General features: G+C 42.3%; 2 protein-coding genes across 21 annotated transcripts in view; both read left to right on the top strand.

Moving 5' to 3' along the window:
* Positions 1–8,651, top strand: part of MGA (MAX dimerization protein MGA) — a 170,929-nt gene extending 162,278 nt beyond the window's left edge. For all 14 annotated transcript variants that reach the window (XM_045059502.1, XM_045059501.1, XM_045059504.1 and 11 more), the window contains 4 exons: positions 1,564–1,675; positions 1,964–2,197; positions 3,296–3,472; positions 4,833–8,651. In XM_045059502.1, the coding sequence (XP_044915437.1) occupies positions 1,564–1,675; positions 1,964–2,197; positions 3,296–3,472; positions 4,833–6,100 (1,791 nt within the window). In that variant the 3' untranslated portion in view covers positions 6,101–8,651. The remainder of the gene's footprint in view (positions 1–1,563; positions 1,676–1,963; positions 2,198–3,295; positions 3,473–4,832) is intronic.
* A 1,468-nt stretch (positions 8,652–10,119) lies between these two features.
* Positions 10,120–16,750, top strand: part of MAPKBP1 (mitogen-activated protein kinase binding protein 1) — a 55,668-nt gene continuing 49,037 nt past the window's right edge. For 2 of the 7 annotated variants that reach the window (XM_006932624.5, XM_019832648.3), the window contains exon 1: positions 10,120–13,001. In XM_006932624.5, coding sequence (XP_006932686.2) covers positions 12,885–13,001 — 117 coding nt within the window. In that variant the 5' untranslated portion in view covers positions 10,120–12,884. Of the gene's footprint in view, positions 13,002–15,804; positions 16,720–16,750 lie in introns of those variants that run through there. The other 5 variants (XM_045059513.1, XM_019832647.3, XM_023255469.2 and 2 more) reach the window with 5 other exon arrangements.

Here is a 16,750-nt window from a genome sequence, read left to right as displayed (position 1 = left end):
TTCTAGAGCTACTATGAGAAAGAGAATCATCACCCTAAGAGGGAGATTGAAGTAGAGCTTGTATTTAACATTTGAATGTGGACTAGTGAACTCCCAGCAAATCCTGTAAGGGGAAGAACCCTTAAGCTGCTGAGTCAAAGTAGTTTTTTATTGGAAGTCAAGTTCTTAATCGGCAGAACTATCTTTACTTCAGATTAAGTCAGAAACTCTAGTTGACTCTAGAGTTGAATCTCTTTTGGTGTTCTCCATAGCACTAGAACAGTTTACTACAGTGAAGAGCACAATGTAAGTGATATTTTAACATAGTTTTTAACAATTGCCAGCCATTTTAAAAGGAAATCTGAAATATCTAAGGTAATTAAATTGCTTTTGAGTAGAAGTTGGAGGAGTATAAGGCAAACATTCATATTCCTGTAGAACACAGTTATTTCAGCCAGACTTAGACCAGGAGGTGATTTTATTTTTATTTTTTAAGATTTTTGACGTTTGTTTATTTTTGAGAGAGCGAGAGAGGCAGAGACTGCAAGCAGGGGAGGGGCAGAGAGAGAGGGAAAAACAGAATCAGAAGCAAGCTACAGGCTCTGAAATGTCAGCACAGAGCCTGATGCGAGGCTTGAACATGAGATCATGACCTGAGCCAAAGTTAGACGCTTAATCGACTGAGCCACCCAGGCACCCATTAAGGTTTTTTTTTTAAAGTTTGTTTTGAGAGAGAGGGAACAGGAGTGGGGTAGGGGGGACAGAGGGAGGGAGGGAGAGAGAGAGAGAGAGAGAAAGAGAGAGAGAGAAAAAGAGAGAGAGAGAGAAAGAAAGAAAAGAAAGAAAAGAAAAAAGAAAATCCCAAGCAGGCTCTGCACTGTGCTCCAATCTGGGGCTTGAACTCACGAACCTCAAGATCATGACCTAAGCTGAAATCAAGAGTCAGATGCTTACCTGACTGAGCCACCATGCACATGCCCTGTAGGAGGTGATTTTAAAGTTGATTATTACGGGCGCCTGGGTGCCTCATTTGGTTGAGCATCCCACTTTGGCTCAGGTCATGATCTCCTGGTTTGTGGGTTCGAGCCCTGCGTTGGGCTCCTGGAGTCTGCTTTAGATTCTGTGTCTCCCTCTCTCTGCTCCTCCCCTGCTTGATACCTCTCCCTCCCTCTCTCTCTCTCTCTCTCTCTCTCTCTCTCTCTCTCTCTCTCTCTCTCTCATCTCTCATCTCTCATCTCTCATCTCTCATCTCTCATCTCTCAAAAATAAAATCTTAAAAGGAAAGTAAAGTTGATTAAAATCAAAGCAGAGTAAAATGTTTTATATCTCCTTGTAGTAGTAGAAATACCTGTGAACCACTCAGTGATGCTTTTTGGAAATAATCATGTTTCTTAGAAGAATAAGCCAGAAAACCTCCTGCAGTTTAACAGATAAGTTTCCGAAGCATCAAGAATTGTTTCAAATGACATTATAAAGTTTTCTAAAATACTCGTCAAACTTTTTTCATTAAAGAAATTGAGTAGGCCTTACCTGTTCTTAGGGAAGAGCGAATCAATTTACATGACGTTAATTTCTTGTTTGTAGGCATTCAGCGAAATTCAGGGACTAACAGATCAGGCAGACAAATTGATAGGACAGAAAAATCTCCTGACTCGAAAACGGAATATTTTGATACGGAAAGTATCATCTCTTTCAGGTGAGATATGTGAATGATCTCTGGTAAAGAATATAATATAACGTCTTTAGTGAGGAGTAATCCTTAGTAGACTTTTCAGATATTACTTAGTTTATGGCTTGGTTCCCAGAGTTAACAATAGAGTTACCTTTTGATTGGGTGAGGTGTTTCTTCTGGAATATAATCATTCTTGCTTTCCATAATTTTGGGGAATATAGTTAAATCAACTGGATTTCAGTTGACCCTATTTCCTATTATGTGGGGTCATATAATGAGCCGTGTGATGGTTTATTCCTTATCAACCTATAGGTAAGACAGAAGAAGTGGTCCTGAAGAAGTTAGAGTATATTTATGCAAAACAACAAGCACTAGAGGCACAAAAAAGAAAAAAGAAGATGGGATCAGATGAGTTTGATGTGTCTGCCAGAACTAGCAAACAGCAGGAAGGATCTTCTGCATCATCTGTAGATGTTGGACAGATGTTTATAAATAACAGGAAGGGGAAACCTTTGATTCTTTCCAGAAAAAGAGACCAGGCCACAGGTAGGAGGGACATGTTTTGCTTTTCTTAATGTAGGTGAACATCAGTTTAATTCAGTGGACTGAGTCTTTTTTTGGCCATAATTTTAGATTTAATTAAATGAATTAAAGATGGGTTGTATAAAAAATATTAACCACATTAGATTTTAGTTTCTAACTTTATACATTCAAGTAAATCCTAAGAAGTTACCAGTTATGGTAATCTGTAAAACCTACTTTTGTTAGCAGTCAGGTTATTCTAATGTTTCAGTGAGTATTTTTTTAAGTTGTCATCTTTTCAGACTTTAATACGTAAACTCTTGATTTCCCCGTAATTCTGTTCACAAGTTGAGGAAGTTTGGGTCTTTATTTGTCGTGCTGAAACTAATAAATTGGAATTAAAAAAAAAATCGATTTTGTTTAGTCAGGCTCCATTTTCATCAGATTGCCCATCAATCAGTTGCTGTTAAGGAGCAAAAGTAAATTGGTTTTAAGTCTCCTATCTTGATTTTGGAAATGAGGCTATATTGATTTTATATTGTTTATATTCTTAGAGAATAGTGTATCCTTTTTTACTCTTTGGGTGGACCATTTTATCAACCAGGATATCTAAGAGAAGAGTAGTGATGGATACTAAAATATGAGTTAGTTTTAACATTGCAGATTCAAATGATGTTATTGCTACGAAAAGATTTTAATGATCATTTTGTCTAGTCCACCTCATTTCATAGATGGAAAAGCTAGAGGTTTGAGAGCTAGAAACTTAAAGTACTTTGTTAGAGGTGTATAAGGAAAGCAAGCCTGGGGATAGGATTTTGCATGCCTTTACCCTGATTCACTGTCAAGACTATTGGGACCATTCTGTTGAAAAAGTGGTTCCTTAGCTCTTTTCCTCAGCATAAGTTCTGTCCCTTAGGAGAATCCGTGGACAGATAACCCATTACACAGTGAAAAGTGGTCAAAAAATAAATTCCCAGTTGAGGCACCCTAACTAAATTTGAAATTTTACCCTTTGCCTTTTAAGTCAATGTGTGGTTTTAGGGATATTGCCTCGGCTTCTAGGCTATATTAGCATTAATTGCAGACCTTTTATCCTTAACAAATTTCTCATTTTCCTTACAGAAAATACCTCACCCTCTAACACTCCACACACCTCTGCCAACATCGTGATGACTCCGCAAGGGCAATTGCTCACCTTAAAAGGTCCTTTATTCTCAGGACCAGTGGTAACTGTTTCTCCTGCTCTCTTAGAAACCGATCTGAAGCCTCAAGCTGCCACCAGTGCTGTGGCTCAATCAGGTATGTTGTAAGTATTGTCCTCTATGGGTAGTAAAAAAGTTATCCCTGATATCTCACTGTGAGAGAGAAAGCCTTTGAATGTGTTCTGTAACGATAAGATCTCTTATGTTTGCATTTGCCTTGGAAAGAGATGACCCTCTTTTTAAATTTTTTTTTTTTTTAACGTTTATTTATTATTGAGGGACAGAGACAGAGCATGAGCAGGGGAAGGGCAGAGAGAGGAGGAGACACAGAATCCGAAGCAGGCTCCAGGCTCCGAGCTGTCAGCCTAGAGCCCGACGTGGGGCTTGAACCCACAAACTGCTAGATCATGACCTGATCTGAAGTCGGACGCTTAATTGACTGAGCCACCCAGGCGCCCCTGACCCTCTTTTTAGAACATGTTTGGCTCTATTGATTTTTTTTTTTTTTTTTTAAACATGGGATTGGGAACTCCTTTGTGATTTTTAGTTAATTCTGAGTAGGAAAAACACTGAAAATATTTGAAAGTAAAAGGAAGATGAGGAGTCATTGTTTAGTTTTTGGCGTTGACAAATACTTATCAATCTTATGTGGTATTCTGAGATGGTGCACTCCTAGGTTACCAGCCGGATTCAGTTTGAGCATGACTCCCTTTTGGGGATAAGGAGTAGAGTTGGAAAGGAAGTCTCACTTTGATGATTTAGGTTTCAGGCACCTAAATTTCTGTTAAGGCAGAAGGGTATCTTTATCAGTACTAATATTGTTAAACTCATTCTGGAGTGGTCATCTTTTCTTTTACAGTGCTGCCTCTAGGGCTTCGTTTTTCCCTCAGAGTAGCAGTTAATTGGGTGAACAGAATCAAGATGCATGTCTGCCTCAGTATAAAGAATTAACTGGGGAGCTTTCCTATAAAATATTAAATAAAACTTTTAATATCAAAGAATATTAAGCAGTCCTTTGGTTAGTCCTTTTACCTATTTTCTTAGGTTGTTTTTTTTTTCCTTTTTTCCCTAATGTTTATTTTTGTGAGTGAGAGCAAGCATGAGTGGGGGAGGGGCGGGCAGGGAGAGAAAGAGGGAGACACAGAATCCGAAGGACGCTCCAGGCTCTGAGCTGTCAGCACAGAGCCCGACACGGGGCTTGAACTCATGAACCACGAGATCATGACCTGAGCCGACGTCAGACGCTTAACCAACTGAGCCACCATGCGCCCCTACCTATTTTCTTGTTAAGCTAGGTCTCCATAATTTGAAGAACTAATAGTTCCTTTCATCTTTTTGATAAAAGTAAACTGGTGAATTTTGACTACCAACTTTCTGAGAGATCTCAGGTCATTGGGTATGAATGAGAGAGGAATGCTTACTGCTGTAGAACTAAATGAATTTTTTTCCCCCCCCAGAAAATGACGACTTATTTATGATGCCAAGAATTGTTAATGTGACGTCATTGGCCACAGAGGGAGGTTTGGTAGATATGGGTGGCAGCAAATATCCTCATGAAGTTCCTGATGGCAAGCCACCTGACCACCTGAAAAGTACTGTCAGGAATGAAGATAACTCCTTTGAAGATTCGGGTAGAATCTCTTCCAGAGGCAGCCATAGAGATGGCAGAGTGGCACTGGGTCCAACACCAGTTTTTCTGGCAAATAAAGATTCTGGTTTTCCACAAATAGTTGATGTTTCCAGTATGCAAGAAGCACAAGAGTTCTTACCCAAAAAGATTGCTGGTGAAATGAGAGGTATTCAATATAAATGGAAAGAGTGTGAATCTAGACGGGAGAAACTGAAGCCAAAGGAGTCCACATTTCATAAATTGAAGATGAAAGATCTCAAAGACTCCAGTATAGAGATGGAACTGCGAAAGGTAGCATCAGCTATAGAGGAAGCAGCGCTGGATCCCGGCGAACTGCTAACTAATATGGAAGATGAGGATGATACTGATGAGACACTGACTTCTCTGCTCAATGAGATTGCCTTTCTTAATCAGCAACTAAACGATGACTCTGTTAGCCTGGCTGAACTGCCCAGCTCTATGGATACGGAGTTCCCAGGGGAAGCTCGACGGGCTTTTATCAGTAAACTTCCTCCTGGGAACCGAGCGACTTTCCAGGTTGGCCACTTGGGAACTGGTTTGAAAGAGTTGCCTGATGTACAAGGGGAGAGTGACTCTGTCAGTCCTCTCCTCTTGCACTTGGAAGATGATGACTTTTCTGAGAATGAAAAACAACTTGCAGAACCAGCGTCTGAGCCAGATGTCCTTAAGATTGTTATCGACTCTGAGATAAAGGATTCCCTCCTTTCTCACAGGAAAGCCAGTGATGGAGGGAAGAGTACTTCTGGTGTCCCTGCAGAGCTTGAAAATGTGTCCTCACCTCCCATCCTACACATGAAGGCTGGCCTAGAGAACAACAGCACAGATACTTTGTGGAGGCCTATGCCAAAGTTAGCACCTCTAGGTTTAAAAGTAGCTAATCCTTCTAGTGATACAGATGGTCAGGGTCTCAAGGTGATGCCTTGTTTGGCACCTATAGCTGCCAAAGTTGGACACAAAATGAACTTAACAGGGAATGACCAGGAATGCCGGGAGAGCAAGGTGATGCCTACATTGGCACCTGTTGTGGCCAAATTGGGCAACTCTGGGGCCTCACCAAGTTCTGCAGGGAAATGAACTTTCCTGTCCTCAGGCAGAATCCAGGCTATGAGGGAAACCTCCTTTCTCTGTAGGCATCTGTTTATTTGTGTCATGGAACTGTGATCCTTGACTTTGATGCAGTGGATGATGGTAGAGAAAGGGGGGTAGGGTGCTGACCTCGGTATAAGAAATTACTACTATGAAATTCTGATCATGTTAAAATGTGTTACCTCACTTGTGGTGCTGGGTCTCCTCATCCTCTCTAAGAAGATGTGATCCATTACTGAACACGAGGTGCCCCTCTTACCCAAGGAATTCATAACAAGACTCTAGGTCCATAGTGGTTCCTAGTTCTTCCCTCCCAGAGAAAAAGCTGCTTGAGACTTTGCAGTTGTTATGGGCTGAGTTGTAGTGGATAGCTATTGTTTATGTGGCTTAAGTCTGAAATCCAAGGAATGTGATGCACTCGGGCAAAGGGATCCAGAAGAGAGTTTTTAGTTGGTGGTTCGAGTAGGGTGAGAGAGGATGGGTACCATGGAATACCAAAGTGAAATGCTTTGTGTCATTCAGCAAAATATTCTCTTCTGTCATATCCCAAGTAGCTTCCATTTCCTTATCTTTCAATCAGAATTACAAATCCAAGCCTTCTGGTAAAGTAGGAATGCTTTTAACTTTTATTACTGAGGTGATTATTGTCAGATGTTAAAATACTAGCTCTCCCTTACTGAGTGTTGAAAAGACATTTCACGGTACCAGGGGTTTCTACCTGGGATACATATTTTGGAAGTAGGCATGGAGGGAGCCCTCCCCTTTTCACATATCACATCACTCAAGAGACAGCTAGAATGAAAAAGCATTCCCTGCCCAGACCAGAGACCGTGGCCAAAACAAAAAAAATTGTGGGGCTGGATATTTCCCAAATCAAACCAGCCTCCTGGTGCTTGAAGGTTTCATTCACTTTTACCTGCACAGGATGTAAAGGAAAGAAAAGTCACAGTAGGCACTCTTTACCAGGGAAATGAGGCAGTATTTGAATCACAAGATATATTTTTTATTACCTGCTACCATGGATTCAATGATCTGTAGAGCTTTTTCACTCGTAAGCTGTCAGGGTATGAAGGACTGACAGCCTGTAAAGATAAAGATATTTATATTTTTGTATAGTTGTTTTCATAGATTTCTCAAAGGCTGAAGTTTTCAACCTAGAAGATGAGATTTGTATTGAGTATAGAAATGATGTTTCCTATCTAGTTTGTAAATAATCATGGTGCACTTGAGGGGTCTCTTAGAAACTCCTGGGGGCAAGAATCACTATTCTGAAAATGTATAGATTGGGATTTAGCTGCTGCATTTTGCCTTTCTTAAATAATTATATTTTGGAATGTAACCCCTGTTCTGTCTTCATTGACAGGATTTGCTTGTGTTGTGAAACACTAACACAAGAGCTTCCAGTGCCTGGGCTGTGCCTAGGTGATGCTATTTCTTCTACATCCCCCTTGCCGCCTTTATGCCAAATCCCACTCAGCAGATCTTCAGATGTAGGTTGTTGAGGCCAGCTTTGGAATAGTTCTAGCCAGTGAATTAGTACTTCCATGGTTGGTTCCCTTTCTAGTAACTCTGGTAATTAGATTGAAAAGGGTGGAAAAATTTCCTCTGCAATTGCAGTGGGAGCAAATTCTTTGTTGTTATTGTGCTACTTGCCTTTCTAGACCTGCTCATCAGCATTCAACCTTCCCTCCTCTAAAAGTTACTGAAGAAGCTTGAAGTAGGTAATGAGTGCCCCTTAGCTTCTCATTATCCCTCCCACTATTTACCCAGCAGAGTTCATTCAATGCCTTAGCCAAGGAGTCCAGCACCTGTCTCCCCTGCTAATAATTGACCTTGGAGATCCTAGTATTTTAATCCAGGTATAGCAGTTTCCCATTATTAACTTGCTTGTCTCGTCCTCACATTTCCTCCTGACTTCCCAAGGCTCTTGTTAATGGCTTTTGAGGGTCAGCCAAGGAGAAGGCAAGTGAGTGAATAATCCTCAGGAAAAGAAGGACCATTCTGCTTCTGAACACTTTTCCCTTTTTAGAAGAAAGTAAAGAGGTAATAATCAGTTCTTCATGCAAAGATATTTGACTCTGTTCATGAGAGATGTACAAAGATGGAAATGAGAGATGATTCCAGGTCTGCAAGAAGGCTGCAGATGTCATTACAAACTCCCAGGATAATGGTGTTTTCAAGACCTCTTAGAACGAGTAAGTTGTGAAGGCTAATTTGAAGGAGGGCTCTATCTTCAGAACAGTCCGGCAGTCTTGACAGAAATCTCAAATCTCCAAAAACTCCTACCCTTTAACCTTACCCCAAGAGACACTGATCTATGAAAATGACATGTGTGATTGTGAAAGATGTAGTTGAGTGAGAGGAGTTGAGGAACTGGGAGGATAGTGAGCTCTCACCCTAACACTATAAGAAGCATGATCTCAGTAGACCAATAATTCGCCTTTTTATACATCTGTAAATAAATGGAATGTTTTTAAGAATATAATTATGTCAGATTTAGCCTTTTCTTTTATATATTAAATATATATCTTTCCTTTTCTGCTTTTGAAAAATGACTATTTTTTTAGAAACGTAAGAACAGAAGTTTGGTGAGTGGAAGGCAGAATGTATAAACTTGAAATAAATAAATCAGTTATAATAATGAAAGGAGGACTTGGTGTTGGGAGGTTTGTGCTGAGTTGGAGTAGAGAAATCTAATACCCGGAGTCATTTGAGAGAGGTACCACTGAAGTAATTTTATCATAGGAATTCCTTACTGTTTTCAAAGTTTCTGACCTGCCATTTGGAGAGATTTTTGCTAATCCTTGTAGCGTGTTTTACATGGAGACTTCAAAAATTTCCACAAATTGACAGCAAATGTTCGTCTCAAGAAGTTGTTCAACAGTGAGGAAAGACTAGCCTCATAATACCAATGTGTGCAAGGTAATATATCTGTTACCTTAGAGAATAACAGGACATAAACACAATCTCAGGGGCTAAGGACAGATGTTTTTAAAGCAAGATATATGTTAACTAGTATCACGATTTACGAAAGATTTTATTTATTAAAGGGGTCCTTTAGACGTTGCACTACTCTAAGATCACATGATACAGTGTTTTGTGTGTTTTTTTTTTTCCTCTTCTAATTCTAATGGTTTTAGATATTAAGAAGGAATGGGATCAGGTGAATTGAGAGGTAAATGCACTTTGCAGACGGGTCTGAAAAATGGTGATAACCCTTGTTCCTCATGCCCACATTAAAAAACAATGCATAGAGTAGGCTGCACATTTTCAGGTACTTCTGTAGAGAATGATGGATAACAAGAATCTGAGTACATTTCTTGCACAAAATGGTTGATTTTGAAGAAAGTGGTTGTAAGGGCATCAGTACTTCATGTTACTGTTGTATTACCTCTAATGAAATTTTACATAAATATGAATGGCTGGAAACAGAGGAGATTAAAGCTGAGGTATACAAGACTCACTGCCATTTGGAGAAAAAAAAGATCAGTCAAAAATGCATTTTTGAAACTAAGAGGGAAATAATTTGATATATACAACTTTTAAGCTGAGGCATAACTGACTGAACTGCTCTGCAGAGATATACAACCATTGAATAATAGTGTAATGGAGGCGTGTGTGGAGGGTGAGAAGGCTAAACCACAAAATGATTTGGGAATTTTGAGACAAATCTAAGCTCTACTAAATTCTTCTATCAATACAAACTCTGCTATTAGAAGAGATTTTGTTAAATAAGAAAGCAGTCTTGGAAGCATTGTTTTGAGATCCATTCTGTTTCCAACTGCAAGCATCAATCACAGCTGTCCGACAGTGCCTTGCATGTAAAGGTGCTCAATAAATAATTGAATTGATGAGCAAATGTTTACTCCAGCCTGTTAGTTTTCCAGGGTCTTATAATTGCACCTTTTTGCATGTTAAGCCTAGGGTGAATTTTAAAATTTGATCTAATGAGCATAGTGCAAAACAGACAATTGTATACATCCATTCCCAGACAGAATTTTAAAATCTGACAACCATGTATGTTTAGGACATACACAAGCAGAATAAAAAGTGAAATAGTGTATGGATGGTGAAATACTTAATATAAGGGTCAACTGCATTTGGAGGGTGGGTTGGGAATTATTTGGAGAAAAGGGAAGAATGGTTTTATTCACACTGGACTTGGAACTGCTATTTTCTGAGGAATTAAGCATGGGAACAGTCTAGATCCTATTCCCATATTGACTATTCAGAAGCTGCAGGGTACCTAGACAAATGTACTGAATGGTGAAGAATTGATAATATGTGGTTTTGGCTTTGGACCGGGAGTACCCAGATTCTAGACTTAGAATATCTCATTACACTGTTTGTTCTCAGTTTTATCACCTCGATCATTTTAGACAATGAAATTAGCTTGGATTTGCCTCTACAACTTGAGCTTCAGATGAGAGTAATTTGGGGAACATTTTCTCTAAGGGGGTAAACCAGGGTACCTTTGGACAGGAAATGACCAATGACACTTTGTAAGCCCATTCACCTGGCTACAAGTGGTAAGTGAGAAAACCAGTAGTGGACACAAAAATCTGGAGAGAATTAGGGAGACTCTTGAGTGTGGAGGCAGCATTTGGTGGGGCATGTAGCACACAAGTAAGGACAGCAGGTGGCACTATTTATTAGTGTTACATTGGCTGCTACCCCCTTGGAGGTAAAAGTAGCAAGAAATTTAAAGAACCAACTCCCCATTTAATACTCTTGGTGGCTGACCCTTGCTGCTTTCCTTCAGATTTGAGAAGTAAATGTGAAAATCCCATTTTGTGTGTAGTGGAAGGGTAGGAAACCTCATGCCATCTAGGTGCCTGATTTTTGTTTCAACTTGTGAGCTTTGCAGATCTCGTTTTTAAGTACATGGCTACCATACACACAAGCACATACCTCTGCCAAATGGCTATACAAGGAATGGGTTTAGGGGTCCTAATCCTTTTGCTGACATGTCATCTCCCTCAGGGGTTCTAAAGGTTTGGATAGGGTGAGACATATCCGTGTACGGTTTCTCTGGGGCCCAAGTCTTTTGGCTCACATTAACCTTTCCATAGGTAATTTCTTGAAGTAGCAATGAGGCCAAAAGGCTTCTAGGTTGAGACACCTATGGAATAATACGAGTGTTTCTGTGCGCGCGCTACTCCGCACCCCCAGGATGAGCTCGAAAAAATATATCACTAAATATAGTGCCAACAAGCTTGACCGTGACCTCGCCAAAGCAACAGTACTAGGGAAAAGGAGCAAATCTTGACGTGAACAAATAAAAGATCTGGAGCAAGAAAGTCTGTTAACTCCAGGTGAGAGAGCGTGGTGAGACATTGGAGCCTAAAGGAAACATGTTATTTCACAGGCACATTCACTTGTCTCTCCCTTCCCTCGCACACCTGAAGCTCAGTTCATGGCTGTCATCTCCCGCCCCCTTTTCGATCATGGCCAATCAGGTTGCCCAGTTCAAAACACTTCTTAGCGATCTTAAGAGCTATTCAGGAGTCATTTGCACGCAGGTCTACGCGCCGGGAAGGCGGTGAGCAGAAACGATTCTAACCGCTTTAAATCCCAGCACTTGGGGTCGATGGGAGCAGACCCTTAAAGCTGTACCTCAATCTTGTAATTTTGAGCAAGGAGTTGGTTTTGGCTAAGGTCTCTCGGGCCTCTCTAATGCCAACCGCAGCATCATGGGGGCGTGGTTAATGTCTTGTTGGGACTCAGGGAAGTGCAGTTCTCTGGAGGACGAGGCCTGATAATACCATAAAAGGCTGGTTGTCTCACTTCTGAAGGCACGTTCGTTGACCTTCCTTTAGGAGCGATACCCGCGATTGCCCTGTGCGGAACCCTTAGTTCTCGAGTCTTGTCTCTGCTTCCTAGCTTCATTGGCTCCGCCTCCATAAGCCTTACTGGTCCACTCTCAGAACGCCCTCCTGGATACAGACCGCACCCCCTCGCCTCGACTCCGCCTCACCAGCCCGTAGCTTGGCCCAGGCGGTAGTTCGCGTTTTGAGCCGTTCGTGCCACCATAGCTGCTGCTGCTGCTGCCGCCGCGGAGCTGAAATCGCAGAGCGCGATGCCTGAGGGCGCTGTGAGCGGGGTGGCCCCCGCGCCCTGGGGCTGGTGAGGCTGGGCCCGAGCGGGGGCGCTGGCGAGTAGCTGGGGCTGCTGAGGGAAGTGAAAGAGAAGGGTCCAGTCTCCTGCGGAGGGCCAAGGGTCGGGGTGGGGGAGGGAGGCTCCCGTGGCAGAACCGGTTGCCGGGCCACAGCGAGCCCCGCCGCGCCGAGTGTCCCCACGGCCGCCAGCTCAGGTATCCAAAGCCCCCGGCGGGACTCCTCAGTGGCCTAGGCGGCCTCCTTCTTTAGACACCGCAGTTGCCATGGGAACAGTTGGGCATTAACGGGGACCAGACCAACCACTAGCCCTGCTAGGGCCAATCCCATCCCTCCGGCTAAACGCCTTTGGCAGGCGTGGGCCTGGCATTTCTTTGCAGCTCAGGCTTTCCCCCACCCCCACCCCCCTTTTTTCATGGGTTTGTCCTTCAGATGTAACAAACAGCGCGGTGCTAGAAGGCAGGTATGAGAAAGAGGGAGAGGGTAATACCTAGAGATAATAGCTGCAGACACGACTAGGCAGAAGGTAAGGTGGCCTCTGCCATCTCAGGTCAGTGGGAGGGCATACTGGAAGGACCTGTGGAGTGGGAAGGCAGTGCTGCTTTTGAGACAAGTCCCAAGATTGGGCCAGGAACTGTCCCCTGGGGCTCCTCATCATGATGGCTGTGGAAGGGTCAACCATTACCAGCCGGATCAAGAACCTACTTCGATCCCCATCCATCAAATTACGCAGGAGTAAGGCAGGAAACCGGCGAGAAGACCTCAGCTCCAAGGTGAGTCCTGGTATTGGGAGGCACCCCTTTCCAAGCCTCCCCTCCTCTGCTCCGTGTTCCTCTTTTGCCTTCCTCTTTCTTAGGAAAGAGGAGAACTAGAAGCTCCTGTTGGCTCTAAAGGAGCAAGTGTGCCCATTTCTGCCCCTTAAGAAAACAATGATTGGGTTTTAGGTTAAAGGAAGCAGCAGTGGGCATGGTGAGATTTCTCCATGAAGACGAATAGGAGGAAGGCAAGCTGGATTCAGTTGTGGCCTCACTACAAACTAAGTCTGTGCTTGGGGAAGCCAGTTCATAATTGATGACTCCGTTTCCCTTCTTGGAAGAGGGTAGTGGGACCACATATCCTGTGAAGGGCTGAGTTGTGACTAATGTAGCTGCAGGTGTTAGTGTCACAGCTGAGGTTATGCAAGACAGGAGTAGCAGAATGAACACCTAGTTTGAGGAATTGATTTGGTAAATGCGTTTGCCTGGGGTCAAAACAAATTTATTTGCCTTTTCTAGAAACCTAAATTAATTTAACTGGAGACTCTTGGCTTCTTAGGAATGATAACATGCAAGGAGCCTGGTATCTACCAGTAAAACAGACCTCCTGCTTTGTCCTTGAACATTGCCTATCTCATTCGCTCTCTGCCAAGAGCCACATCCCACCCTGCTGCAGAAGTTCCTCAGAGGCCTAGTCCCTTTCCATCCCCTCACTTGTCTGAGTATTGGCTTTATGCTTTCTTCAACTTTGTTGAGCCTCCACAATTTTGGGAATACAAAAGTAGCCTAAATTCATTTAATCCCTAAAAGAATCTGGGACTTTGTTCCCACAGGATCAGATTAGACTTTTGTGTCATATTAGCAGCCTATAAACACAGTAGCCTTGTGTGGTGCAGGATTGCTACAGGGAGAGGCATTTGAGACAGCAGCATTTTACTGCCTTGCCTGTATCTCTTCAGAGATGAATAAAGCCAGTGAGGAATGATTTAGAGTGCTAATGTACAACATGGCAGGATTGTGGGAGGACTTAGTTCAGATCTCTGTCCTTTAGCAGAACCTTACTTGGATTTGGTCAGAGGGAGAACAGCTTTCCTGTATGTTTCAGCAGGATGTTTCAATTCAGTTGAAATTGGCTATAAGGTTCCATGGCAGTGGAGATAGTGACCTATATTAGGAGTCTAATAGGAGTTCATTGTTCGTATTCTGCAGAGGTAGGAGTATGTGCCTGGAACTTAGACACTGTCTTAGATTTGACAGTGTTCACTCACTTACTATGTTGGATCATTCTTAGTGCTGCAAGCGCTCTTATTCTTGGCTGATAACTTGACAGTGACTACCACTATTAGAGCAATCTTCTCATATCTTTTGACCTCTTTTTCTGGCCAAGAGTGGTATAGGTAGTAGAAATGTATGATGGGAGTTTATTCTTCAGTGTTAATACTTACTATAATTTTGGTCTGGAATCCAGAAGGTACTGTCACCATTCTTTAAAACTTCCCGTATCACTCATCACTAATGCATTCAACAAATGCTTATTGTGTGCCTGTTATGTGTGGAATCAGTGATGAGTAAAATATCCTGGCCATCCAAGAGCTTGTGGCTAGGGGCACCTGCGTGGCTCAGTACCTTAAGGGACCCTTGGTCTCAGCTTAGGTCTTGATCTCAGGGTTGTGAGTTCAAGCCTTGTGTTGGGCTCTGCCCTGGGCGGGAAGCCTACTTAAAAAAATAATAATTCTGAGAGCTTGTGGCTAGTCAGACAAACAAATAATTACAACATGGCATGTTGAGTGCTTGTCTTAGAAGTAAGCCTAGAGGTGTTAAGGGCAGCACAGGGGAGGGATCAGCTTAGGGCAATTAGGAAAGACTTCAGAGAGCTTGGGATGCTTGAACTGTGAGTCCTGAGGCGAGAGAGGAGGAGAAACTCTCTAGGAAGACAGTGAAAAAGAGAATCCTTGTGGCATCACCATTAAACATCCCTGTTTCAAATAGGAATTCAGTGGTTCCGACTGCTTTAAATGGCTTTGTTTGTCCTAGAGCTGTGAATGAGGGGAATACTTAGCTGAAGTTGAATGACTCTTGAATAGTCTGACAGCAAGAGGTCTTATGTCTCTTTTTTAGCACCCAAAAGTATTTGCTGTCTTTGTGTGCCTAGGACCCTACAGATGCCTGACCACCCCCCACTCCTTATTGAAGACTCTACCTAAGATGACTCTAAAAGCCTGCCCTGTAGCAGTCCATCTAGGATCTGATGTATAAAGCTTAGTGAGCTGCTCTAATGTGTGTTGGCTGTGGGTAATCATGGTAGCAGTCAGAAAGCTTGTGATTCACAGATAACTAACTCTGAAATAAAATTTGAAGACCAGAAGACATAGGCCTTTGAGGATGGTTGTAGGGGGCAAAGAAGGTGGTGACAGAGGGCCTTTATGGAGCTCTTACCTCAGATAGCCTGCTGCTTTGAGTCATATTGTTCCTCCTGTCTAAAGTAGCCTTTTCACCAAATTCTCCACTTACTTTTAGATCCAACTCTATATTTGCTGGAGCCATAGAGCCTTCTCTGAGTAGCCCCGTACCTTGGGACCAATCTCTAATTGTTCTTTTATGTATGTCTTCATTTCTTTCTTTCTTTCTTTCTTTCTTTCTTTCTTTCTTTCTTTCTTTCTTTCTTCTTTCTTTGTGAAATTTTAAAATATTTATTTATTTTTGAGAGAGAGAGAGAGAGAGAGAGAGAGAAACAGAGCACAAGTGGGGGAGGGGCAGAGGAAGGGAGACACAGAATCTGAAGCAGGCTTCAGACTCTGAGCTGTCAGCACAGAGCCTGACAGCAGGCCTCAAACTCATGAACTGCGAGCTCATGACGTGAGCCAAAGTCAGATACTTAACCAACTGAGCCACCCAGGTGCCCCTGTGTGCCTTTATTTCTTATGGTCAAGGGCCTTGCTTTTTATTTCTTTCACATCACAATATAGTGTAAGGTATGCAGTAAATACTAAATGAATAAATGAATGAAAAGAATAAATGAATGATGTCAAATATAGTGGGGATAAACGTGGAATTCCAGAAGAATAGGAAATAATTAGGAGCAGATTTGTGACCTCTTTAAAGAGAAATTGAAATTAGGAATAATGTTGAAAAAGAAGTAGAGATGTAGCCTATTTAGGAGTGAAGAGCCCAAGTGAGAAGGGGAAGTACATGTATGCAGAAGGTAGTGCTCATGAAAGACTTTTTAATTCAGGAGAGACCTAGTTGAAAATATGGCTTAAATATGGTTAGAAGCTTGAAATGAAAGCCAGTAGAAATGAGGGTTGAGAGTATTGATTGAGAAATGGGTAATTGAGAGCTGGGATTTTATTAAACTTTCTCTAAGGGAAGGAAGTCTTTGCACTGAGATAGAATTGGAGAAGAGTAATTTGAGGTTTTATGCCAGATCTGCTGAGTCTCGATGAAGTGTAACTCAAAGTTATCAGTTGTAAACACCTTTCAGCTTCAAATCCTGTACAGTTGTCAGTTCTGCCTTTCATCTCAGCTGCGGCTGTGTTTTCCTTCAGCATGTGTGTGCTCCGGGGAGCTAGCCCTCCCCCTCTCTTCTTCAAGCTTCCGGAAGATTTTTATGTGGAAGGAGCTGGGTCGTTTTTCTGTTTTAACAAAGGACAGAAATGGAATGAAGCCGAGCAGGCATGATTTCATTGAGGGATACAAAAGGATTGCCTGTGCTGGAGAGCCGTTAGATTTTGAAAAAGTAAGTGAAGAGGTTTTGAAATCCTCCTCCT

The sequence above is a fragment of the Felis catus genome, chromosome B3 (genome assembly GCF_018350175.1).
Source record: "Felis catus isolate Fca126 chromosome B3, F.catus_Fca126_mat1.0, whole genome shotgun sequence".
Classification (NCBI taxonomy): Eukaryota; Metazoa; Chordata; class Mammalia; order Carnivora; family Felidae; genus Felis; species Felis catus.
Note: the sequence above shows the minus strand (reverse complement) of the source record. Positions and strands in the feature narration are given on the sequence as shown.